Raw genomic sequence first — 26,268 nt, 5'->3', positions numbered from 1 at the left:
TCAGTTTTTGTTATAAACATTGTCAATGACAAATTTAAGGTTCTTTCCCCACCTCTTTACTACTTTCTAATGAGGAACCCTTTATAAAGTTAATTATGGAGTCGTAACTAAGGGCTCTATTAATGGTTGGTAAATCATATTGTGAAAACTCACTTTGACTGGTTAGCCTGTTTGACCACTAGAAAACAATCTGAACAAAGATCCATTTATCAACAACATACTAACATTTACATGCACCGTTATTACAAACTGAGAAAGCCATAGGTATTTATTAATGGATTAGCAACATTCATAACTGCATTATGACCAAACAGAAAGGATAAAGACCAGCTAGTGGGATTTTTCGCAATAAGGCAGCCCAACATTTGTTCTTATTAATGGCTTATAGTAAGGATAAATTGTAATCACTTTGGAGTGCATCTTCATTGTTCCTTTAGCGCCATCTTCAGGTCAAAACTTTAATTTGTCCAATACTTTGGTGTATGGCCAATTTTTAATGACATTCCCATCAGCTTCAGCTGCACTTTGTGTTTATTGATAATTGGAAAATGTTAGCATGCTAACACAAAAAACTAAGAGGGTGAACACTGTAAACACTATACCTGCTTGGCGTCAGCATGTTAGCATGGTCATTGTGAGCATGTTATCACTCTGACATTATCTGTTAGCTCAAAGGCCACCGTGTCTAAGTATAGCCTTACAGAACCACTAGCATGGCCGTAAACTCTGGTTAACTTGTGAGATTTCAATCATACTTAGATATGTTGTATAATACTCGAAAAATCTTCGGAAAACCAAGTGGTTTGCTTTGTAGAGTTAAAGTGAATGTTACTAATTGCCATCTGAGTCAGAACATTAATTCAAATTCCCCTAATTGTACTTTTTCTAAGAATAGTGGACTAATTTGGGATGTCTACATTAGACAGAAGTATTATGGTCATTTGCTTTGACTATCAGAGCACTGGCAGTGCTCGATGAATGATACAGTCATATCTTGATTTGAAATGTACCTCAGCTGACAGAAACACTAATGTGAATCATTTGTGTTCTGCCTGAAGGCTCCAGTGACAGGAGGAGCAGACAGAAATGAACAGAGCGAGAGATAAATTCTAGGTTCAGTTGAAGCTCACCAAAGTTGAACCAAGAAATACATTTCTGCTCAATTAACACATTTCACTTTCTTATACCCAGCCTTGTTTTCTATCCCTGCTGTGTTATTAAAGGACAAGGCAGGTACACAAGGTGGGCTCCTGCTGGCGAGTTAAGCACTCTGTATTGTTATTTTATTCTATTTTATTTTATTAGGAAAGTGATGTTAACGTCTGACTGGACTGTTAATGAGAGGCCCCCCACCCAACCCGTCAAATGCTTCAACACACACATCGGGGGGGGATACTAAAGAGGTCAAAACAAAACACCTTGAAACATCATTCAGCAAAAATAAGACTGTAATTGGAGACTGTAAATGCAGCTTGAACTGAAATAAAATAAAACGGTTTGACAAATTTTAGACACTGAGCACACAAGAAGGAGACACATGATAGCTGAAATGTATAATGTAAACTATGTAGTGCATACTGCAATCAAGATTTCCTTGTTGAAACTGCACCAAACTGACTCAGACTATCTACAGGTAATTACGCTGTTTTTCTCATTTATTCTGGCCTAAGAAGAAAATGTAGAGCCAAGTAATGCAGAAAAAAAGAGAATGAGGTGCCGAGCACTTACCTACAATATGAGACTTTGAAATTGGTTTCTACAATTTCTTGAAATAAATCCTCTATTAATTTGACTCCAAAAATTAAACTACTGGGTATTATGGCCCCAAATATGCTGGATACAATAACATTATCATGGTGTGTATATTTAGCCATGAAACCAGATGTCTTGAGACACATCACATACAAAAGAGAGGTGATGACACCCTGAAGCAGTCTTACCGTAACCTGCAATATGTTCTATCCTATCTATACTGAAATAAGTTATGTTTGAGCCAAGCTGACACATTACTTGGCTCCTCATACATGGAGGACCGTTGGCAAAGAAAACTGTGTTGTATGGCCCAGTGGTGCTGACAGGTTTCTTTCTCCTTCTCCTCTTCCCTCCCCCTCTTCTCCATTTTATTTCTCCTTCCTCTAGGCTGTGGAGAGGCTGGCACGTGGTAAGAGGAGGGAGAAAGGATGGATCTCCAGCCCGGTGTACGAGCCTCCCCCCGGAGAAGCCGTCGTTGGATGCAAGGCCTCATGGGCCGTTGACCTGCTGTCTCCGTGATTTATGGCGGCTGGGGGCCTCTGGCCACTGCAGACTCCTCTCTCTTTCCTCTCCTCTCTTTCCTTCATTTCCCTTCACGCACACTGCAGGATTGAAAGGAGCCACACACACTGCACCAGTGTCTACAGGAGTATTCAAAGAGGAATTCCTCGCACATGCATACACGCGGATACATCCGCAAGCCACACTGTTGCTTCCCACACTGTCTCACACAAAAATAAACACCTCTATAAAACATTTCCATACTGCAGCACCGAGTCCCGCAATCCGATCACATGTACATTAGGCTGAGCCCACTCAGAGAATTCTCCATTTGACTGTGTGTGGATTACTATCAGTCATGGTGTGTCAGCTGTAGAGCCCTTGGTGTAGCTGCTGCTTAGGGGCAGAGCTGGATCAATGGAAGTGCGCTGAGTAACGAGGTGATGTTCCTGTTTTCACATGGTCTGAGAGCAATCAGCCGCCAGCATCTCTCCGCTGACTCCACACACGGCTCTGCTTCTACACTGCAGTAACTGTCCTCAATGGACTATTAGCACAGTGACTTAGACTATTGTTTTAATATTAGACACACTGTAGCTGGACTTCTGCTCCTGTGCACACCAGAGCCGTCAGACCAACTTAAATACCATTTTTTTCTCCAACCATAAAGGTTTTGATTGGGCACAGTGCCGTGTTTACCTTCTGGACCTTTTTATTTTTCCTTCTGAAAGCCGTGGACAGAGTGAGAGCCAGCAGGTGCCCTCGCCATGGTGTTGCCGCCCCCAGACAAACGCCACGTGTGCCTGACCACCATCGTCATCATGACCAGCATGGCCTTCATGGACGCCTACCTGGTGGAGCAGAACCAGGGTCCGAGAAAGATAGGTGTGTGTATTATAGTGCTGGTAGGGGATGTATGTTTCCTCATAGTGCTTCGATATGTGGCAGTGTGGGTCGGTGCCGAGGTGCGAACCGCCCGACGAGGATACGCCATGATCCTGTGGTTTCTGTACATCTTTGTCCTGGAGATCAAACTCTACTTTGTCTTCCAGAATTGCAAAGCTGACAGGAAGAGTCTGGAGACAGTGGCACGGAAGGCTTTGACATTATTATTGTCTGTGTGTGTACCAGGCTTATACTTGGTTCTAGTGGCTCTGGATAGTATGGAATATGTAAGAACTTTCCGAAAGAAGGAGGACATGAGGAGCCGTCTGTTCTGGGTGGCTCTGGACCTGCTGGACCTGCTAGATATCCAAGCTAACCTGTGGGAACCCCAGCGGACAGGCCTGCCCATCTGGGCCGAGGGCCTGATGTTCTTCTACTGCTACATCCTGCTGCTCATCCTTCCCTGCGTGTCGCTCAGTGAAATAAGCATGCAGGGGGAGCACATGTCGCCCCAGAAGATGATGCTGTACCCAGTCCTGAGCCTCGTCACCATAAACGTGGTCACCATCCTTATACGTGGTGTAAACATGGTGTTGTTTCAGGACAGCCGCGTTTCCACCATCTTTGTCGGCAAGAACGTGGTGGCCATTGCCACCAAGGCATCCACCTTCCTGGAGTACCGCAGACAGGTGAAGGAGTTCCCCCACCCACAGAACGCCATGGCGCTAGAGCTGCAGCAGAACTCTGTCAGCCACACGCAGCCGCTGCCCAACGCCACCAGTTTGCCACATGAACCTTCGCCAGCGCAGGACGTCATTGACACATGACCGCCAGCACAGGACTCAGCACCATTAGAAACTGACTTTCTGAAAGCTCCAGGAGTGGAGGTAAATAGAGAAATCAGCTGCATGACAGGATAGGCTTGTCAAGCCCACATGAACTGCTGTGAAACCATTAAAGAGATTTTCAGCATCACCTGCCTGTCAGAGCATACTGTAAACCTACACTTGACTGTGAGTGCAGCGTGCAGACTTTAAAATCAAGGTTTTTATCGTGCTGTTGTTTTTTTTTTAATTGTTTAAAATGTTTTAAAAGTTCAGACTTTATTAAGAGACGGTCTCCACAGTGCATTGACAGTATGTTGTGTAAAAATGGACAGTTTTGTCCCCCCTCGGTGAGTATCTTGTATTTTTTTTTTTAAAGGTCACTTTTTCGATAGTGCATCTGTGACATTTCCTTTGAAATCCAGCACTAAAGGACATACCGCTCGGCATGAAGCACTGGTGGCGAGGAGCAAAGAGTCACAAGGGTCAGTCAGCACGGGCTATCTGTGCTGTGCTGTGCTTTGCTGTGCTGGAGCAAGGTTGATGGCAGACAAATGCTTCTCATTCTGTGTTTGGTTCTGCTGAGAAAGAAGCTCTGTGGAAGCTGCTGCCTCGGTCAGTGTGACGCTTTACGACAAAAGGTCTGATCAAAGCACGGGAGCTCAGCACTATAGGATCCATCCATTGCCGGCATTCAAGTGTGTGTTTTACTGTGTGTGTGTGCTCGTGTGTTTATGTGCACGCACACTAGTCTATAGAGTATGTATGCCGCCACGGGAGGTTTAGGATATTTCAAATTGTTTGGAAGAGATGTAAGTGGTTGATGTGTGATATTAACTGCAAAATCAGACAAAATATGTAGTGATGTCAAAAAAAAAAAAAACGAGATGATGGGGGAAAGATAGTTTTTGTTTCCTTAACTGTACATTCCTCTAAAACTATCTCAAGCCTTGAAGTCAGAGAATGCAGACATCCAGCAAACGCCTCACTGAAGAATTGACAAACAAAAAAAATGATAAATACAATAACATACAAACAGAAAATACCTTTTCTGATGTTATTCAGTTAATTATTATTATATTATTATTATTATATTATTATTATTAATTATTATTATTATTATTATGTACATTCTTTACTTGTTGGAGGCCAATGATGTTTTAATAAAAGTATAAATAAAAGTATAATGACGACAGCATGGTTTCTTTTTTTCATACTGTTGATTGTGATTAAAACAAATTATCATTTTTCGCTAAATTCTGAATTTTTATTGCTCTTTATTGTGCTTGAATGCAACAGCTAAAAGACAGCAAAATAATGGCCATTTCTTTTACGTTGCACATGGAAGAATCCACACAGCATATAACTATTTAGGCTGAGCAACCTCCTGCTGGACTCCATCATTAATTTTCTACCCCTCAGGCTTCCACATTTGGGGAAATAAAGTAATGGATTTATTTTTAAAATGCGATAAAAATGTATGAACCTCTTCTCAAATTGTTTCTCTCTTTTCCTCCCAGTTCTCATTATCACCTCCCCACTTGCTTTTTTGCTCCGTTAACACTAATCTTCTCTGCACCGACCTGGTTTAAATAGAACTTTTACAGCTGATGAATTGCCTTCGTGTTTTCAAAGAGAATTTTATTAACTGACCCGAGTGTTGTGGTGGAAGCTGGAGAGGTCGGCCACATGAGGAAAGTCACTTTACTGCCGTGAGGCTAACTAAGGTTAACTGCTGATCTCAGCTCACGGAGACTAACTCTCAGACCCTGAATGACCCCCCTCCATTACCAGTAATTGTCAGCTGTGGAGTAACAAAGAGACTGAATTATTACCAAAAGTGTGACGTTCTCCTTTTACTTTACATGAGCATATTGTAGGACTTTTTTTTTTTTTTTTCAGAGATAATACTGATTTCATTCATGGTTCTCAAAATAGTGTTTTGCAGAGCTGTTACGGTTTGAACCACTAGAGATAAATCGGACTGACCCGACTGCAAAGACCAGAACAAACATTCAGTCGTCACTGGGATTTAGGCTACTGTATTATTAATTAAAGCTGTAATCAGTTGCAGTAAAACTAAAACTGCAGTAAAGGGATAGATGCAAGTCAGTTTGCCAACTGCACTGCCAGACGTCCTTACAGCAAAGACAGCCATTACAACAGCTTAATTGTGTGTTTTATTTATATTCAGGTAAAGTAGTACTTGCTTGGCCGAATGTTACAAGACCCAAGTTACAGTGTATTTAGCTGCTTACTAACTAGGGATTTTTTTTTTTTATTTTTTGAAAATATCCAAAATAAACAGAAAAGCAGTTTCAGAACCCCAATAAACTAAGGAGAGAAGTGCTGATTTCATTCCCCATACCCACTATTTTGTTGCCCAAAGGTCATCAAACAGCCAATCCTTTAACTGAAGGAGCAGGATCAGTTTGGGAAAGACAGTATCTGTACAAGCTGTCAGTCTCTTCTCTTGGAATCTCCTAGGTAGTAACATATTGATTGTTGCTGCTGGTGGAGTATTAAATATTTCTGAGGCATATCTCTTGGGCAAATCCAGTTCATTCTGGTTGTCTGTCTTCAGTTCAGCCCCTGCCTTACAATAACTCTCCAGCATTAGACCTAAAAACTGACATGAAATTAAAAATACAAAAACCTAAGTAAGGGTGACATCATGTCGTTTTCTTATTTGCGTGGATTTCCTACGGTTGAATTCCCCACCATGGTCATAACTGTGAAGTACTAAATGACTAGGGCTACACTCAGTTGTTTATATGGAATGTTATACATATTTAATATCACTTTATTCATTTATTTATACGTTGTCATTACTAGCAACTCAACAGTTGAGACTGACAGAAGGTAGAGAGAGAGAGAGAGCGTGAGAGAGAAAGAGGGAGAGCATGAATCCCACATGATTCCTGGATTCCAGCAATTCAGAAATGTATTTCATCATTTTGGCCATGATAAATCAATAAATAAAATAAAGATGTTTTTATGGTTCTAAACTATCATTTATTTTTGAATCAGTACCTTGATACTCTCTGCGAACAACATGGTATAACATTTGCGCCTCAACAAGGACGCAGCAACAATGCTTTTATGTAAACATCATACAAAAGATCAATATGTTGCATGCTACATATATTGGCTATTACACACCGGTACTGGCAGCTGTATTGAGTTGGCGCATTACAATAAAAATGAAAAAATACACAATTTAGATAAATGTGACTTATAAAGTGAAAAACGGCTACTGGGCTGGTTCCTATCAAAGACTCAGTAAAGAATGAAAATGTGACAATAGTGTGTGTGCTCTTGTGTGAGTGTGTTTCTCCTTGCTTTGGCCCTAGACATGTCAGCTTTGAAAGCCTATTGCTGTGGCATAATAGAGTGATTGTGCAGATAATGGCTGGCCTAAATGCAGAAGAGATACATTTATCGTACATTACTCATCTGTTTACCATCATTACTGTGGGAATTGTTTTCTTGATAATTATCAAAATCGTTTTATTGTCCAGCTCTACTCCCAAGATAGTCAAACTTATTTGGAAGAGAAAACAAAGGTGACTGGGAAAATCATTACAGAGCAATGCCGTTATTTCCAATGGTGAGCACGGCACATAGTGGCACACACTGCGCTGATTTTTCCCACCAAGTTTTGATCACACACACACACATGCTCACCTCCACAGCGTTTGTCCAGTGGGATCCCGGCAATGACAGGAGGCTGAAGTTATGACGGCACCAATTTCACTGTAAAGTAGAAGGGGGTTAAAGTTAATGTTGTGCATGTCAGAGTTGTGTAACTTTACTCTCCAATCCGAATGCAACTTGACAAAAATCTAAAGTTGGCAGGAAATATCACCGAGGCTGAGGATACCCACATTAATTGTTGTTTTGATCGTTTACATCCTGTTGTAGTTACAGCATCCTGCCCGCTCTGTTTACAGACTTTCCTGGTTCAACCTTGACCTTCTCCACTGACCACAGTGCACTAGCAGAGTTTTCCTGTGCAGTGAAGGATTAGGTTATTAACCAACATTGTGTCTGCACTCACTTTTGGCTTTACCTCCAGGTGGTTTGGATAATTTGGCTTAACTGCTGGCTTGCTACAGCAAGCGTTCAACCACTTGTGCGTCTCGCCCCGTCAGACTTCGGCAAAGCAATGTTGCTGTATTTTCCGGAGTTCAGCAGTTACTTTGGCTAAAACCTATCGCTAAAAATAAAGACCCAAGCCTCAATAAACCACAATTATACTTTAAATGTGAGAAACATTCTTGGTGAGACTCAAACCCAGCACATCACCGTTGTATCATTACATAATGTGCACTCTGTTAATCTGTTTTTTCGCTCTGCCTAAATTAACTGTTTTCACATTAATGCAAACATTGCATTACACTGTTTACTTTTAATCATCCTTCACCCACAGGAAAACACATAACTCACTCCCGATAAATAATCTTGTCACCTCACATATTTTACTGTCACATCAAGGTCTCTATATTTAGAGCTTCCTCGTTAGCAGGGACAGCAGTTAATCTACGTCTGACACCGTGCAGCACAAACAAGTAGGTTTAAAAAAAATATATATCTAATTACACACCTCATGCACCACAAAATGATTTGTTAAATACAAATTGGCAATAAATCTAAATGTCGCAATGACACCGGGTTTCTACCTTTTGACTCTAACAGGCCCAAAGACACAGCAATGCGAGGTGACAAAATTACTGAGAATTTGGTGCGTAGAAGATGATGGCCCGGTTGGCACTCTGCCACAACTCACATTATTAAATCTCTCTCATGCTGCCTAAACAGTAGACTAAGCAAAAAAAAATTTTTAGAGAGGGGGAATTGAGACCCAGGTTTAAGATGTAATTAAAAATGTGCTCATGTATGAATAAGTCATTGGTGCTATTTGGAATCTTTTCACATCTGTGACTGAGACCAAATCTTTGCTGTGGTCTCAGCTCAATGTTAGGCTCACCGGATAATGTCACTATTGTTTGAATAAACCTTGTCAGCCCAAGTGGTTGAGGGCGAAAAAGTAAATGGCAAACTTGGGAATAGAATAAATTACCTGGGGCTGCCACTGCACCAGACCACCTTTTCCGAGACCCTCCGAGCGAGGGATTCATCCATAAATCACCAGGCCTGCGCATCAGGAATTATGCTCTCCTCGTATGTAATAAGTCGGTAAAAGCACTTTTTCCTCTCTCTGCCCGTGATTTACTGTGCATCAATGACTTCCTGAAGCACTCAGTCTCAACAAAATTAGATCAGAACCAGCTGGATGAAGGTGGTGGTTTCCGGTATTACAGACTCTCTCTTGACCGGCTTTGTATTTGCTGACTTGTAGGAGTTTGTCCACTCGGTTGCTTCAGTAGCTGCTTCTGACTTGTTAGCAAATGTCTCATGCTGTAATCACTTTGCTGGCCACATAACCCCTCAACTGTACTATCCACTGTGCACAGTAATCTATATTTAAATCGCTCTCCCGCTGCGCTTGTATCATAAAACTATTTATTGTGCGCGGGGTCCTTGGTCAACAAAAAAAATGACCTTCAATCCTACACAATGATCCTAAAAGTTAATGAGGCAAAGTGACAATTAGTGGAGTCTTACTGCAGAGAAAAATCAAGAAACACCCCCCGGGAAGTACAAGGTATCATGTTGCCCTGGAGTCAGCGAGCTACCTGACTCCAACATGAGTCCTGGTCATTGTAACCCATGTTTGTTTACATGTTTGGCAAATAGACGCCATTAAAAGTAAGCCGAATTAGTCATTAGCAGATCCTGTTTGCAATGTTGCCATAGATGTGCGGACAACTGTCACTGGTTTACTTGGACGCTGAAGAAAAATATAAAAACGTGAAGATTCTCAAGCAGGTTCTGCAGAGACAAGAAGAGTCTTTTTCTTTCTACAGTTTCTGAGCGGATTTCTGGGCGTCTAAACTTTACCTTACCCGGAAAAACACCGGCTCGGCTGTGCTCGTCAAACGGTGACAGCGGGTAAAACTTCGCATAAAAACCTCAGAGCGGTGGTTTTCTCATGTCTGTGCAGACTAAACAAACGAGATACACCAAGTCTAGTAGGCCACTGGGCTTTAGAAATACCGGTGGGCGCCTGATAAACCCCACTTGCGCACTCACCGGCCCAGCCAGGCCCAAAATTAGCTAGTGGCTGGTGAACACTCGGGAGCATTTAATGGCTTAAAGGCTAGAAATTTCCCCTCAGGGTTGGTAGAAAAAACCAAAAAGGAGCTCAAACAGGAGTGAATCTTACATTTACATTTTGCCGGGTAGCCGGAGACACGACTTCCGAGTGACGGCTAATGTTGCCACTTGCTACGACGAACGCCGGGCCGTCTTACTTGACGTTGGCATGCCAACGTCGTACTTGCACGTCGCCACGCTGCCCCCATGTGGCCAAGAAAAAAAGTAACGACTGACGCTTGCAACCGGTAGGTTACGGAAGGGCGTTGCGTTCACAAGAGAAAATAATGGTCAAAAAAAATTCTAAATCCCGGATCTCGTGATTATGACTTGCCGAATCAAAATGACTATCTACAACAACTACTACTAATCTACTAAACTACTAAAACTATCTCATAATTACGAGATAAAGTAAAGTTACGGGACAGGAATTGAAACGCTTCAGAGCTTGCCTGGGGATCATTGGGTTTTTAAGATTGCTTCAGTGTCAAAGTAATTCGTTGGCAGTCATCGGTACATTCAGTGGTACATACCAAAGAGGAATGGTTAAAAGCTAATGCGGCGCACTGAAATTTTCAAAAATGTACAAAAATATAGGCTAAAAAAATGGGGCCCAATTTGTAGCCATCGTTGGCAACATTCTACTTCCTGTTTCTTGTAAAAGTTTACATCTGTACTCAGAATTGAGGAATTTTAATGTTAAATTTTGCATTTTCCAGAGTACTCTGTTGAAAAAAAAAAAAAACAAGCAGTTATATTAACAACCACCCTTTGCCTTTAAAGCAGCACCAGTTTTCCTTGTTACACTTGCACACAGTTTTCCAAGGTATCTGGCAGGCAGGTTATTTCCAAGCACACTGGAGACCTTGCCACAGTTCTTCTGTGGATTTAGCCTGTCTCAGTGTCTCCTGTCTCGTCATGTGATCCCAGACTGACTCCACGGTGTCAGGATCAGGGCTCTGTGGGGGAGCAGACCATCTGTTGCAAGGACTCCCCCTGTTCTTCTTGTCTTGAAGATAGCTCTTTATGTCTCTGGCTGTATGCTTGGGGTCGTCGTCCTGCTGCAGGATGAATTTGTAACCGATCAGACGCCTCCCTGATGGTGCTGTGTGATGGATGGATAAGAATCAAAACATCTAGAGTGCCTGAAACCTTTGCACAATGCTGTAGATCTCTTTCTTGGTGCTGAAATCAATTAATCGCACACATACACAAAATTGAAAAAAGCAATGATTTAATGTTTTACTCATTTGCCAAGTTTAACAAAATGTAGTTCACTAATAAAGGAGGAATTATCCAAATATTAATTCTGGATAACAAGAAACAAAAGTATGACTGTGGTTTCTGCTAAAAACCAAGCAAAGTAACCTGAGTCAGCTTTACTGTTTTAATTTAAAATTAGATTTGATCTGATTGTGAATCTATATTTCAGGCTACAATAAATGCAAACCTTGGACGCTCTCCAACACTAATGTGTTCTTGTTATGATGGATGTCTGTGGAATAGCCTAACAGAAGACCACAGTGATCTATGACACACTACACATCCTGACTCTAACCTTGATTAAGGGGCTCAGTGCAGGACTCACCATTAGTTGAGTTTTTGTTTTGTTTTTTTGGTTTTTTTTTTTTCAAAATGGTCTTATCAGAACTATCAGTCTCCATTGCGCACGGACTCCATCACCAGGACGGACTACTTAATATTCATACATGCAATGATAAGAAGCTATTGTGTTACCTTCATGAACTGTACCGCATGTGCGGGATGGATTAATCACTGAGCCCCAGTGCACCGGGGAACAGACTGTGGGAGCTGTCATAAACAGATAAGCATAAATGAAAGTTAAGCGTGCGTCGTGGTGGAAAGTCCTGCTGTTAGTTGTGAAAACAGCTGACTGTGCTTGGAGTTTTATGGCTTCATTTCTGTGCCATCTTTGTTCTCGTTTCTACGTGACTTCATTATCATCTGGGTTGCTAATGGAGACCCGGAAGAACTAGTGACCGCAGGTTACAGCTCCAAAAATGCTACTGACCTCATCGTTATTCACTTTATTTTAATTCTATCTAGTTATAAAGTTTGCAGACAGTTTAAATACCAGGGAAAGGTCACGTGGTGGTAATGGAGTACGAAAGCAATGTATCACCTAAGGATTGTGGCCTGTTAGCGTAGGGACCTTAAATGGACCCAGCGAGTGGATTTTTACTGTTGGCGCTTTGGGTGACAGTGCCAAGAAAACCAATACAAAGAAACGGGGTTGAGAGTACAATTCACAAAATGGCCCCTAAAATATTGCCTATACTCTCCATGTTAAAATGAGTACATCAAGAATCATCATGCACTGAAGATTGAATTTAACAAAAATAAATAATAAAAAGGAACTTTTTTGCAACACACAATTATGTTTATTTTTCTAACTTTTTTAACTGGGTATTTTTACATATTAGGCAAGGCAAGAGCATTTGTATAACATCCTTGCACCAGTGCTTTACATGATAAACAGGCATTCATTTTGTATATTAAGGCTTGTGTAAAAACTTTCAAATAAAACAATCTGAGAAAGCAAAATCACTCTTTGGTTGAACTGACCACCATCCAACGACATTTGTAAACTGTGACAAGGGGTGGCAAGAAGACACAATCCAGAAAATGTAGGAACCGATGCCTTAACAAGCCCCATTTCCCACAGGCCCAAGTTCATCGTAGCTTATATGTCACCAGTCACGGGTTACTGCAACATGATGCTGACAAAGGATGACAGGACTGAGAGGGCCAAATGGCGAAGACACTTTTTTAGACATCAGAGATTGAGGATAATCAGAATAGTCCACAGAGACTTTTTCCTCAATAGAAAGTAGCTCCAGTGAGGTCTGTGAATTATCCAGAGTAACAGGGACATTATTTTTGGTAAGAGATGCCGGTGTTGAATTTTTTTTTTTAAATGTATTTTTTCATTTCTGTGAGGGCCACCACAAAATCTATCCCCTTCCGATGAATCGGGTCGAAGGCAGAAATCCACGAGGCGACACCTCAAAACCAAACCTGCTCTCACGGTAACCTAATACCATTAGAGGTTTTGTAATTTGGATGAACTAAACACTTAAAGGACCAGTATGTAGGATTTAGTGGCATCTGGTGGTCACGTTACAGATTGCAACCAACTGAATACCCCTCCCTTTCCGAGCATTTTGGAGAACCTACGGTGGCCCTCAGGTAACGTAAAACCCCGAAAGGCCCTCTCTAGGGCCAGTGTTTGGTTTGTCCATTCTAGGCTCCTGTAGAAACATGTCAGCGCAACATGTCGGGCTCCGTGGAAGAGGACCCGCTCCCTACGTAGATATGAAGGGCTCATCCTAAGCTAACGAAAACACAACGATTCTTACTTTAAGGTGATTATACACTAATGAAAAAAGGATTACGAACATTATATTCCATTTCTCCTAATAGATCCCCCCATAACCTACACCCCGGTCCTTAAACAAAAATGCAGAGTCCGAGTCCACCAGCACATGTCAGTATGCTACGGAGGAAGGCAAACCAAACTGGTGGTTAAAGACACAGGGGCGACCGCCGGTGCTGATGCCCTTATGAGGGACTGCAGCAGGCAGCAGCAACCCAGTTTGTTCACCATCTATCACTGCAGCACAGCAATTCACCCAAACAGCAGAGCAGTGTCAAAAATACTGGCAAGGCACAAACAAGGAAAGAAAATGTCCCCAAACTGTAACCGTGGGGGCGGCGGTGGAGCAGATAAACAACTTTTCAAAGCAGAATCACGGTGCTGTATTACGCCGAGGCCGGGATGCGTGGGCCCCGTCTCCAAATGTGGCACAACAAATGTTGGAGGGGAGTTAAGCCGGCATTAACGGGAGACGCGCAGTAGCTGCCCAAACGGGCTTGTTAGGGGGCAGAGAGGGAACTCATCAGAGCACAAGATCACGGCTGACAGAGAAGCTTGTTAACTGCAACACAGTAGCCAAGAGGGTGGCTCATTAGGGAGAAGCACCAGTAGCGTGCACGAGCCATGCTGGTCTCACCAGATGGCTAGCTGTCTGCTGGCAGATGAGGGATATGGACATCCATCATCCAACAAATTATGTGCAGTATGTTTTCTGTGCGTGAAATCGTGCAGAGAGCATTCACTCCGGTCACGGTCTGACTTTGTCACTGTACAATATTTGAAACGTTATATCATAGTGTGCCAGAGACTTATTCACTTTGGTAAAGAAGCCCCATTTTCATTTCATCCTGAGCTGTAACGGAGTTTGCCTATGACACCGGCGGAAGGAACCCTGTTGCAACATTGCCCCCTACTGGTGCTACTGACTGGAAAGCCAGATTGATGGAGGCCGGATGCAATCAAAACATGAATTTTCCCATCACTTGGCCCTCGATGGACACTCCACATGTTGCCAGCTGTCGCTATCAATAACAAACTGTTTGCAATCAAACTGCCTGGATAAGCGCGTCGCTCTCGAGCTTGATTATTGGACAAGACAAGTTTCCAGTAAGGACCAATAAATCATTCTTTATCAGTGAGAAATACACACCGTTACAGCAACGTCTGAATCGTGAGTAGGACTCATTCATTTAGATATTCTTTTCAGGAGTGTTTCAACCAAATAGCGGATGATTTATTTGCTATCTAATCTCACACATATCCCAAATTTAAGTAAGTACTGTTGCATGGTATTGCTTTGGATGAAGACTTTGAGTGTGAATTTATCCACTGCTGATGTGATGCGAAGATGCTGGAATCTTAATTAAAAATCAATGAATTCTGTATTAAATACGACTGTATACGACCGGAAGAATGAAAAAGGGGTGGGTGCAATCAAGCCAGGGGGATATGGCCGGTATATATTAAAGAGTTTTTGAGGGGACATAAACTACTTTTAATTGCTGTTGGTGCATGAGAGTAGCCATAAGGAGTAAGTCAAACTCATTGACTTTAGCTTTAGACCAACAAGATTTATTACACATCTTAATCTGCTCACATCAAAACTATGTAAACTGCACCGATTTGTTTGGCTTTTGGTTAAAGGAAAAAAAAAAAAAAAAAAAAACTCTGAGTCAGCAAATCTGAAATTGTCACCCAGTGTTATCTCTTTCTGTTAATTAAATCTCACGTCGAGGAATTAGAATGAATTACAGGGAACAAAAAAAGGTTTCTGAACAAGATATAGCTGGAGCTTTTGAATTGGTACGTTTCTCTTTATACTTGCATAAATTTAAAATACTAATTTAAACCAACATATCTAGAAAGGGACTCAAATCCAGGATATCATGGCCTCTTCTGCTTCTTCAGTTTCAACCATTTTTTTTTTTTTTTTTTCACTGTGTGTCTGTCAAGCCCCCTCAGTTTTATGAAACTGAATCACTGGATCACCTTTAAGTAGAAGCAGAAGGGTATTGTCAACATCGTTTACTGAAAGTGTAAATAAGGCTCGTTCTGCAGGGGGGGGGGCACTGTGACTGATATATTTTATTACATTATTAGATTGTCAATATTGATGCATCAAACTGTAAGTAGCATTTTACTGCTGCAACTGGTTGAGATGAGGCTAGTTTATACTACTTTAGATATTTTAGTCCAGTGGTTCCCAAACCCCCCTTCAAATGGTCACAACGAATATGAGGGGTTGTAAGATGATTAAGGGGGTAAGAAGGAAGTGAAAAAAAAAAAGTCAAGCTGTCTTAATTTGGGGTTTTTGGGGGGGATATTGGTTATTAGTTTTATCTCTTTTAGCCTCGAACATGACAAGTATGAACAGCTACTCTGCTTTTCTTTAGGGGATCACAAGCCAAGAAGCTTAACCGTACTGGAGCAAATGTGCTCACCACAGATTTGATCCAAAAATAAGTGCCCTTTTAATCATTTTTAAAACATTGTCAATACATGCTGTGAAAAAAAACAAAAAACAAAAAAACAGCACAACCAGCAAATACATGTACAAATGGCTTCATTTAATTTATATATGTCACAAACAATCCAAGAACTCATGAGACAAATGTACAGGAATTATTTTGCCATTTTATTTTTTTTTTTCTTCACATTATTGCTTTACAGTAAAATGCATTGGTTGGATATGTCCAGTATAGCAAGACAATACATTCATATAAGTTATACAGATGTCCTCAGTAATGTTTTATAGTAACTAACTTTACATTAAATATATTTTTTAATCATTTATTATTCTTGACAAACAACTCCCACGTCACATTGAGCTCACAGTGCATCAGGTCGCATTCAATCATGAAATACATACCGGTCCTCTCTTGTGTTCACAACTGCCATTTCTAACGTGTGTGTGCTAAAGTGTGCGCTCCTTTTGTACACAGGATTTCCATACAGTCTGGATTTATGCAAAGATTCAACAAGTATGGCAGCTGAATTTCTACGTTATCTTTCCTCTTCCAAAAAAAGTGACTTGGTAACAAAGATGCAAGTCAGACGACCGGTGAGAACAGAGGCTGTGTGTCAAGATGAGGAAAAAAAGGGGGGGGGGTTCCCCTGCTGTTGTGTTACTGCTCAAAACTGGCAACCGGGACATGACCACACAGGGCCAAAAAAAACAAACCAAAAAAAACTCTTAACACTGCACATTCTGAATCAACTACAGTACAGTACAAACGTGCCTTCCCCACAAAAAGCATAAACCAAAAAATAAAAAGGTACTGTATGATCTTCTGTACTGTATGTACAGAAGATTCACTGAAAAGGTTGTTTGTGGGGGGGGGGGGTAAAAGGATGTCAATGGGTGTGTGGAGGCCCTGTGTGGTCACCTCCATCCAGTAAACACAGCTATTCGAACCCTGACTGAGTAGCAGCTTAAGGGGGTCCAGCTTTTTTTTTTTTTTTTTTTTATTTCCTTAACGTCTGCTCTCACCAGGGCCCATTGAAAAGTGACGACGGCCCGAGGGCGCTGGAGGAAAGTCATCCATTCCAGCCGTCTGTCCGTCCAGGCTCCCTGCTGCCTTTCCGCTCCTTCGGCTAGGGTTGGTGGAAAGTTAATGCCCTTGTGCAAGAGGGGACAAAAGTGCGGAAAGAGGGAAAAAGAGGTTGTGTGCAGGAGGGGGAAAAGTCGGACTTCCCACAATGCCACTGTTTCCGGAAACCTTCCACGCTGTTGATTCAGTTCCTTGGCTGTCAAAACACACACCTGTGAGCTCACACATCAAGTACTACTAGACAAACCGACGTCACATCTCCACAGGATCCCCCGTCTTTATATGGCAACCTTGCAGGGGCCCTTCTGTCACATAAATTCTTTACATTGAGATTGCATATACAAGTGCCTGCTGCCAACAGTGTGGCAGAGGAATATTTTAAACACTTAAACACTCCCCACACGCTTTTCAGTTTTTAAGTCTCTGCACCTCAACTTGTGTTACTCATCACAGGCATTTTTGCATGACGTCAAAATGTCTGGATTGCAGTGTAGCTCGTAGCTGCCGATTTTTGTAAGTGGGTTGGGCGGTTTCCATGGGGATGCCCACAAGCCCTCAGCCTTTCGCTGTGCTCTGGAGGAGCTGCGTTTAATGTCCCAGCATGCACTGCAGACAGAGGCGGGTGTGCTCATGATGTTAACGAGGTTCCACTCTGAGAGTCAAGAGCCCGGTGTCAGAAACGTAGCGCGGGCCTGTAATGAGCGCACGTTCTCTCTCTCATTCTCTCACACACACACACACACACACACACACACACACACACACAGTCACACGTTCTCTCGCAAACACACAGTCACACAGACACATATACACCGAAAAGACACACGCACAGAAGGAAGCACTAGTTGATTCAGAATGAGAGGATGGCTGTTAAAGTGCAATATCTACATGTAACTCAAAATCCAGAGACCATCACCACCGCCACCTCTTGGAGTTGTCCATTTCAGAGTTTCCCTGATAACTGGCAGCTGTGGTTGTCACCCCTGCCTGGGTAGAGGGGCTGCAGTACCCCCTACTGGCCAAAGGGTGTTATAGCAGACAGTCAGATTTGAGAACTGTCTGGTGTCTTTGCAATTTTTTTTTTTTTTTTTTTTGGTGTGTTTTGTTTTAAAACGACTACCTCCATGCTGCTGCTGTCTCGTGATGAGAACAAGTCACCTGATGATGACAAAAATCAGATGCATCCCACAGATCTGGAGCCAGTTTTTTTTTTTTTTTTTTCTTCTTCTTCTCTGAAGTTGTGCAGAGGGAAAAGTGAAATGACCCATCAATGAATGAAAACAACACTTGGGTGGAGCCGCCACCACCAGCCTTAATACCCCTTCTGAGTGGTCAAATCTCCTTAGAGCACACAGCAAGAAAAGCATTTCCATGTGCAATATGTTTAAGTGAAAAACAGGCAATGTCCTATATTTGCAACAATCTCACCTTCATATTTCATACTAGACAAAACCTTGTTTTGAAAAAAAATAAATACAAAAAACAACAAAAAAAAAGTGTTTACAAGTTTATATTGTGCAGTGCTGCATATGCATAACACCCTCACAGTCAACTGATCTGGACTGTGACGCATGTCGACACAAAGTGTCCTGATGTCTTTTTTTTTTTAAAGAAAAAAAACGAAAAAAAAAAAAAAACAAAACAGATTTGATCAAGCAGATGAAGGTTGAGAAGAGTTGCGCAGGTTGAGTGAAGCGCAAACAGTATCCGCTCCCTGATGCCAAAGGCCATGCCAGGGGAGTCAGGTCCAGGCTGGAGGAGGGGAGCTGCCAAGGACAAGGCCCTCCTCCATGGGGTTTCTAGAGGGAAAGAGGAGTGTACTTTTTTTCTTTGGGTGCTGGGGTAACGTGGTAAATCTTTTCGGAATTAGTTCAAGGAGACTTGTCTCTACATGGGAGGTGTTGATTGGAATCAGGGTTTGTGGTAGGATTACTTTTTTCCCCTTCTCTTCACAGACTGGGTTGGTATTTGGGAAGGCTTTGAAAAGGGCGTGTGGAAATCTACAATGTGAACGAATGAAAAAAAAAAAAAAAAAAAAACACGCACCAATAATCAATATGGACAATTTATGATTCTGGAGGTCCCCAACATCTAAAAAGGCATGCTAGATGGGTAGAAAGTTCACAGGCGCACAGAGTAACTAAAAACTTCACTGCGGTAACAGGCAATGCCCGACATAATGGGCATTAAGGACCGGCACTGTGTGACATAAGGACAAAGAGACACAGAATGGAGTCCACTCTTACAGTGCACTGCCTTCTCGAGGAAATTAGATTCATATTTGGGACTAAAAGGATTACAAGGGAGAGTGCAGGGGAGGGAAAAAATAAAAAATCTGCAGATAGGTCCGGCATTACTGGAAAAAAAAGGACAAAAAAGAAAAAAAAGAAGTTTGGGGTTGCTATGGGAGCACTGAGGTTTCGGTTGCTGCGGTGCTCTACTCCTCCATGCACATGGGCAGGTTGACGAAGGTGAAGATGTTGTACTCGATCATGATGGAGAAGCAGAGGAAAACAGCATACAGGACCAGCACGTAGATGCCCAGCTTCATGTCCAGCCTCCACTTATTCATGTGGATCCCCAGAACCTGCACACATAATAAAAAACACATCAGAATGGCTTGTGCAGGGACTAGTATTTTTTCAAATGAAATCTTACTGGGAGGTGCTTTGAGTTCAAATGTACCAAAACAAAAAACACATTAGGATTTCAGGCTGCAGGCAACGATTTATTCACTTCAATTATATCACTTTTCTGATGATAGTCTTTGAAAAGATGATCTGCTCATGCTAATGCTGCCTTTGTTTGTAGCTACAGTTTATGCAGTGAATCACAAGTGGGAAATGTGTCATTACTGGCCTTCGCCTGTTTGACATGTTGAGGTGGGAAAAACACGGACGCACGCATTGTGGGTTTGGGCTGCTGATGAGGTCCAGAAACTCAACCACACACACACTTGACCAAATGAAATTCCTGCTCTAAGCGATTAAAAAGACTCCAACCTAATAAAAATAAACCCACACCTAAGTGGCATTTTCAAAGTATTACATTTTGTAAAATTATTTTTCGTTTACCACTGGCATTGTGCGCACCCATGTTTATTTGATGTCCCATTGTGAAGGGAAAGTTCCAGAAAATGTGTCCGGCTTTCTGACTAGAACTCTGAATTGCGATAAAGAGTCATTCTATTGTGTCACATTCCAATTTATTATCAAATGCAGCATAACGACCGGAATTTATTCCTAAAAGAATAATATATCATTTCCAGTGCACCAGAGGAGTTTTCACAGGAAAGACAGAAAGACACAAAGTGTTATAATACAATTCTGAAAATTTTTTTTTTTTACATTTTTATGAAGCAATTACATAACATGCTTCAGTCACCGTTGCATAACAGCGCATCAGTGGAGTGATGAGAGTAGCCAAAGCACGGATGTTATTTATTCATATACAAATACCGCAGATTTCTCAGATTTCAACACATAAGTTACACTACAGTAGTAAACCAGTGTAGCGTAAAACCTCGTTAACTATTGCTCACCGTGAGGGCCACAGAGCCCAGCAGAAGCACCACTGAGTACACCAGCCCCCGACTGTTAATCATCACCTGCAACACACAGGTTGAAGGTTGGCAAGTCATCTGCGGCCATTTCATCTCAATACTGACTGTGAGGTATAAAAAGGAAACACTGGATCTTGTTGTTACTAATTAAAAGGTCTGAGCTGCTGCGAAAGTAAACGAGGCTCCTTACCTCTGAACCATAGCTGACACACATGGTCTGTATCGCCCAGGGAACGCCCAGTCCCACCAGAATATCAAACACATTACTGCCGATTGTGTTGGACACCGCCATGTCTCCCAGACCTGCAACACAACGAAGAGGAAATGGAGGAGGATGTGCAGTCTTTCCTCCCAATAAACCACTTTATTTCCGACCGAAGATTAACATTTCGCTTCTCTGTACTTTCCGATCTTCACGAGGGCCCTCACCTTATTCAGCTGGGAAGGCAGGGACGCAGGGCTACGCTGTAACGTCATAAGCATCTCTGCGCTATTTTCTCTTGTCCCTGAGTTGTACTTTGCAAATTCATACTTGCACGATTTGTGTCCGTGCACGCAGGCGACATCTCTGTATGCGTGTTGCAACAGTTTTCTAAAAAGCTAACCAAATGCACCTTAGCATATCTGGATGTCGGCATACGTTTTTCCACTTATAGCTAAAATGAACAAATGTACGTTTAACACCATCTGCATGTAAACAGTTTACAATGCAAACTTACTTATCGACATTGTGATACATTTTTCTACTTCTTCCATCTATCCACTTGAAAAAAAAACATCCCAGAAAGCACTCTGACCTCAAACTACCTCAAAGTATCCACAAAGACACTGTATCTATATTTGTAGTGTTTGTTTATTTCGATGATTCACCCAGCCAGCATCAGGGATTGTTAAAGTGCAAGAATCTTTTAAAAATGAGAATGTGCTGGTGGACTGGTGGTATTAAATGCATACCACGTAGCCGCCACATCCACATTTGGCTCTCTACTGCATAATAAGCCATTATAAAAATATCAATCCTAAAACGATTCCGGGGGAAAAGGCATACCTTGCCGAGCCACGATGAGACTGGCTATGCAGTCTGGGACGCTGGTGCCTGCCGCCAGGAAAGTGATGCCCATGATGACATCAGGGATTCCCAGAGTGTAGCCAATTATAGTCACCTGAGGAAACACAGAGAGTGTCAGGGCTCAGAAATAGCATTATCTGAGAGTGCTGGGAAAAAAGCTCAACATCCCTCGAGCCTAACAGAACATTGCTTAAGATTTAGTACATTTCAACACTCAGTTCTGTAACAATTCTACACGTCCAGCAACTTGTCAGATTCATTTGATTTGAGCAAATATTGACACTCTTATCTGCTCCCAAAATGGCCTTTGAGCAGTATCTGTAGATACTCTTATTATGACTGCTTTGTGATATGTTAATTTAATTTTACAGTTTTGTTTTTTTTTCAATTTTTCAATCAGTTTACGGCGAACCGTGCTAGCCATTGTGCTAGCTGTCCGAGGCTAATGTGTTGCCAATACAGCATTCTGTTGGATAACTTATGTATTTTACTGTTTGTACTATTACTTTTGTCTATTACATACACATGTCTGTATATGTTGACTAGAGTAATTACGGAGTTGTAATTCTTATGGATATTTAATGTTGACATTCTGGCAGGAAGCACAAGGTAACTAATTTGAAAGTCAATACTTGTGTGAATCAAGCTTTCTTCAACTGTACTAATTCATTTTTACAATATCTTTGGTCAAAATCCTGGTTTTGGTATGTCATGCTTTTCTGATTTGTATCTTTGAATTTAGGGCTGTAACAAACAACCATTTCCATTATCGATTAAATCTGACGATTATTTTCTCAATCAATCATTTTGTCTCTAAAATGCCAGAATACGGTGGAAAATGTCAAATTCCCTGTTTTGCTCGACCAACAGTTCAAAATGTGAAACAATTATTGAATTCACTATCACATAATACTAAGAAAAGCACAAATACTCAAATGACAAGGTGGAACTTGTGAATGTTTGACATTTTTATATCAAAAATGAATTAAAATCAATTATGAAAATAGTTGCCAATTACTTTTTGGACGATCAACTAATTGGCTAAACAATCCAGAACCCAAAGATATTGAATTAAAACAATTATATAATTAATATATATAATTAATTATAAAATTAAACAATTATATAAAACAAAGAGAAGCAGCCAAATTTCAACTTTGAGAGGCTGGAAACACAGAATGTCTCAATAATTATTTAATGAATTTTTCAAGCAAAAATTCCAATAATAGAAATTAGCGTGAATTCACTTTATGCCAATTGACTAATCTGTTAATCTACTGATCATTTCAGCACTGCTAGACTCAAAAGTAAACACTAAAGGTGTCCTGGTAAATGCCTCGTTCTGAATTTAAGTTCTTGCTTTCCACACAAATAGCTATTACACTCACCATCCAGACCATCAAGTAGGAGAAGACTGCAATCCAGACAGTGGACAGGATGAAGGAGAGCATGAAGTATTTCTCCCAGCGCGGCTTGGCACAGTTCGGGACGGTAAAGTACAGCAACAGCAGCAGAGGCCACGAGATCAGCCACTTCACTTTGCTGCCAATACCCCCTGCAGCAAAAACACACAAGATGAGCTCTTCAGAATTTTGTTGTGTGTGGGGGGGGGGGGGGGAATAAATAAATAAAAGCTTATCGACTAGATGATGGAGTACTAAATGTTACCGGCGTCATTGTCAAATTCATTTTTACTTTAATAATTACCGTCAACAAATGTGATCAAGGTCAATATCACCTGCAGCTTCTGTTCAATGACCCTGCTGCTGGTCAGATCATATTTCCCATTTATTTTTTGACATTTAAAAAAAAAAAAAAAAAAATTAAATCTTGTTTCCCCTAATTGATTATGTGAAGAACCTATCCTGTCAAGCAGCTGATTGCTAATGTCACTCTTAAGCAGGTATACTGACCTATTTCTATTCTATGTGCCAACAACATATACAGATTTCTTAAAATCTATTTTGCTTGCTAATAGTCATTTTTTTTTGCTAAAAAAAATATTTGCACTACAAATACAGCTAACATATCTTTTTCTTCCTGTCATTGTTGTCTGTACTGTAAATAAGGTTTTGTTGAAATGGGACAAATTAATAGTGTTAAAAAAACAAAAAAACAAAAAAACAGCATAAGATACCTCGGATACCTCTTTGGCTTTAGTGAAAAGAATAAACATGCCCTCCATGTGTCATTTACCACAACTGAAAGCCTTTTTTTTTTTGGCAAAAGCATTAGTACTGACAGCGCCCTATTCCCGTTTTGTTGCACAAAACTTCCGCAGACAGACTGCACATATCACCTCAAACACCAAAATTTTGACACCCCCCCCCCCTCGTTTTAATGCCTTTAGCCTAATATAACGCAACACTCAGAAAAATTGGTCTGTTTCATGTTAAATCAGATTATTCAGATTCTTCTCACATCAGCAGCCACCGACTGATAAAAGCCCTGCTAAGCTGTCAAAGAGGGTCATCATTACCTAGTATATATGAAGCCACTGACTAATTTCAGCAAAGACGTCAATAGGGACGTCAATAATATAAGTATATAATATTGAAGTGGAAAGTAATTCTTGGGGCAGATTGAGCAGGGCTGTCCAACTAAATACTCCTGTCAACACTAATAATGCCGCAAGTTCTTAAAATAAGTGACACAGGAGGATGTAGAATAGATTTATAAATGTCTGAAATGTCAAAGATGTGAAGATTCTTCATAATTATGCTATTCCTGTATCTTTTTACCCCCTAAAGTATCCCAGCCAAATTAAAGCATGCCAAATTACAGTCAATCAATCAATCAAGTAAACACATGGACCATGTACTTGGAATATGAAACGGCGAGATGGTGTCGTTTTCCTCCGCCTCGGTGGGTTTGTCCTCCGGCACGTTTCCGTTCTCGATTTCAACCTTCCCGTCAATCACTTGTGTCTCCACGCCATTGGCAGCTTGGACCAACTTCTGGCGCTTTCAGAAAAAACAAACTGAGTCAAAGAGCACATGAGCAGACGCGCTGCTCCTCTGACTGCTGCGCTACTGCCACGACCTTTACTGAGATATGTATGTTTTTGCATTACGGAAAATCACAAATATACACACTGTACAAGTGAGATAAGCAAATGAGTCAGAACTGAAAATACAGATATCACTCATAAGCAAACCAAAAGAAACTCTTAACATACTGTATAGCAGTAGCAGCTAAATCTACTTTTTGGAGCAACAACGCTCAGCTGTACCTCTGTAATGATGAGGCGACTGGCCATGCGCAGGCGGGTCTTGGGTCCAAAATGGCTGGTGACCATGACACGGAGGCCAGCCTCTGGAAACCTAAACTTCGAAGGGCTGGCGTTCATGATCTCGTCCACCATCACCACAGAGCCGCGGCTGTAAGCCTTGCTGGGCTTGACTAAGGGGTGGAGGGATGCGATACAAATATTAAAGGAAAAAAAAAAAAATGCAATGAATGAACGAACTGTGCATCAAGCTACCAGATTATCACAAGCATATAACGGTATTTTCATTCATTTCTATCCATTTTATTTGTGTCACTCAAGTGCATGTACTTGATACCTTCCTGACTATGAAGTGCTTTGTCACTCTGGTTTTTAGAAGTCATATGTAGGTTTGGACCATTTTAATTCCAGTATATCATAAAATTTGATACAAATAGGAGCATTTAACATGTCATCGCTGTCCTGTTAAAAAAAAAAAAAAAAAAAAAATGTGCATTATAAAAACTGAGTTAATTGTGATGACGCATTGTTCCAGATGATCCAGAGGCTAAGAAGCCTTTGGATTATCTGAAATAGTTTTGTTTCACTTAAATCTTTCATTTATTTTAAATTTGGGAGACACGTGGTCTTCACTGGACAGTGATGGTCTGGAAAAAGACTCACCTGTGAACATGTTAACACTACATAAACCTGCATATATTAGTAGAATGCCGCACGGTTACGTACGTCAATATGAAGGTGACTTTTACAGCTCTGCAGGCCACTCAAATCAAACATCCCTCTAAGATTTGGATGCAGTGGCAGATTAAGTTTCCAAAATGCTCATGCCATGGGGGAGAGGAGTGTAAAATCTTTGAGATTCACCCCGGGACTCACCAGTGCTGAGTCTTTTTGCCCCTCTAGTCCCTTTGGTATTTAAAAAAAACCCCACACACCAGTCAGGTGGCTTAAACTTGAGGGTATTTTTGCACAGTTTACATGATTCCTGGGTACTGAACTTCAAATAGCAATCCCAAATTGCCTGGTGTAGCTTTGAAGTTTCCCTACCAGTTGTGAATATTTATGGGCCGACCGAGAATTTCTTCTAAATCTGTGACACTGAAGACGTAACCTCTGGCATCTCTGACCTGACAATGTCACATTGGTTTGCACGTGGCTGACACATTAACCTCGCGGTCTCTCCCCTTCAGACCATTAGCGTTCTGACAATAATGCATACCTTAAAAAAAGGTTTTATTGGCGTCCTATAACACCTCATTTGCTCACAATTAGCTATAAG

At 41.3% G+C, this 26,268-nt stretch overlaps 2 protein-coding genes and 1 long non-coding RNA gene across 4 annotated transcripts in view; 1 reads left to right on the top strand and 2 right to left on the bottom strand.

Annotated features, from left to right (window-relative positions):
- Positions 1 to 10,403, bottom strand: part of LOC120789288 — an 85,683-nt gene extending 75,280 nt beyond the window's left edge. Inside the window, exons 1-2 of the long non-coding RNA XR_005707366.1 lie at positions 10,252 to 10,403; positions 7,650 to 7,718 (exon numbers count right to left, since the gene is read on the bottom strand). This is a non-coding gene — a long non-coding RNA (uncharacterized LOC120789288). The remainder of the gene's footprint in view (positions 1 to 7,649; positions 7,719 to 10,251) is intronic.
- Positions 3,021 to 3,965, top strand: tmem121ab (transmembrane protein 121Ab). The gene has a single exon (XM_040125911.1). It carries the CDS (start codon positions 3,021 to 3,023, stop codon positions 3,963 to 3,965), a length of 945 nt encoding a protein of 314 aa, XP_039981845.1.
- Positions 10,404 to 16,687: 6,284 nt separating the features above from the next.
- The window catches only part of slc24a4b (solute carrier family 24 member 4b), a 35,469-nt gene continuing 25,888 nt past the window's right edge, over positions 16,688 to 26,268 (bottom strand). Inside the window, exons 11-17 of one of the 2 annotated variants that reach the window (XM_040125416.1) lie at positions 24,993 to 25,162; positions 24,582 to 24,717; positions 23,149 to 23,315; positions 21,740 to 21,854; positions 20,882 to 20,994; positions 20,671 to 20,736; positions 16,688 to 19,716 (exon numbers count right to left, since the gene is read on the bottom strand). In XM_040125416.1, the coding sequence (XP_039981350.1) occupies positions 19,567 to 19,716; positions 20,671 to 20,736; positions 20,882 to 20,994; positions 21,740 to 21,854; positions 23,149 to 23,315; positions 24,582 to 24,717; positions 24,993 to 25,162 (917 nt within the window). In that variant the 3' untranslated portion in view covers positions 16,688 to 19,566. Of the gene's footprint in view, positions 19,717 to 20,670; positions 20,737 to 20,881; positions 20,995 to 21,739; positions 21,855 to 23,148; positions 23,316 to 24,581; positions 24,724 to 24,992; positions 25,163 to 26,268 lie in introns of both variants that reach the window. The other variant, XM_040125415.1, reaches the window with a different exon arrangement.

The sequence above is a fragment of the Xiphias gladius genome, chromosome 4 (assembly GCF_016859285.1).
Source record: "Xiphias gladius isolate SHS-SW01 ecotype Sanya breed wild chromosome 4, ASM1685928v1, whole genome shotgun sequence".
Taxonomy (NCBI): Eukaryota; Metazoa; Chordata; class Actinopteri; order Istiophoriformes; family Xiphiidae; genus Xiphias; species Xiphias gladius.
Note: the sequence above shows the minus strand (reverse complement) of the source record. Positions and strands in the feature narration are given on the sequence as shown.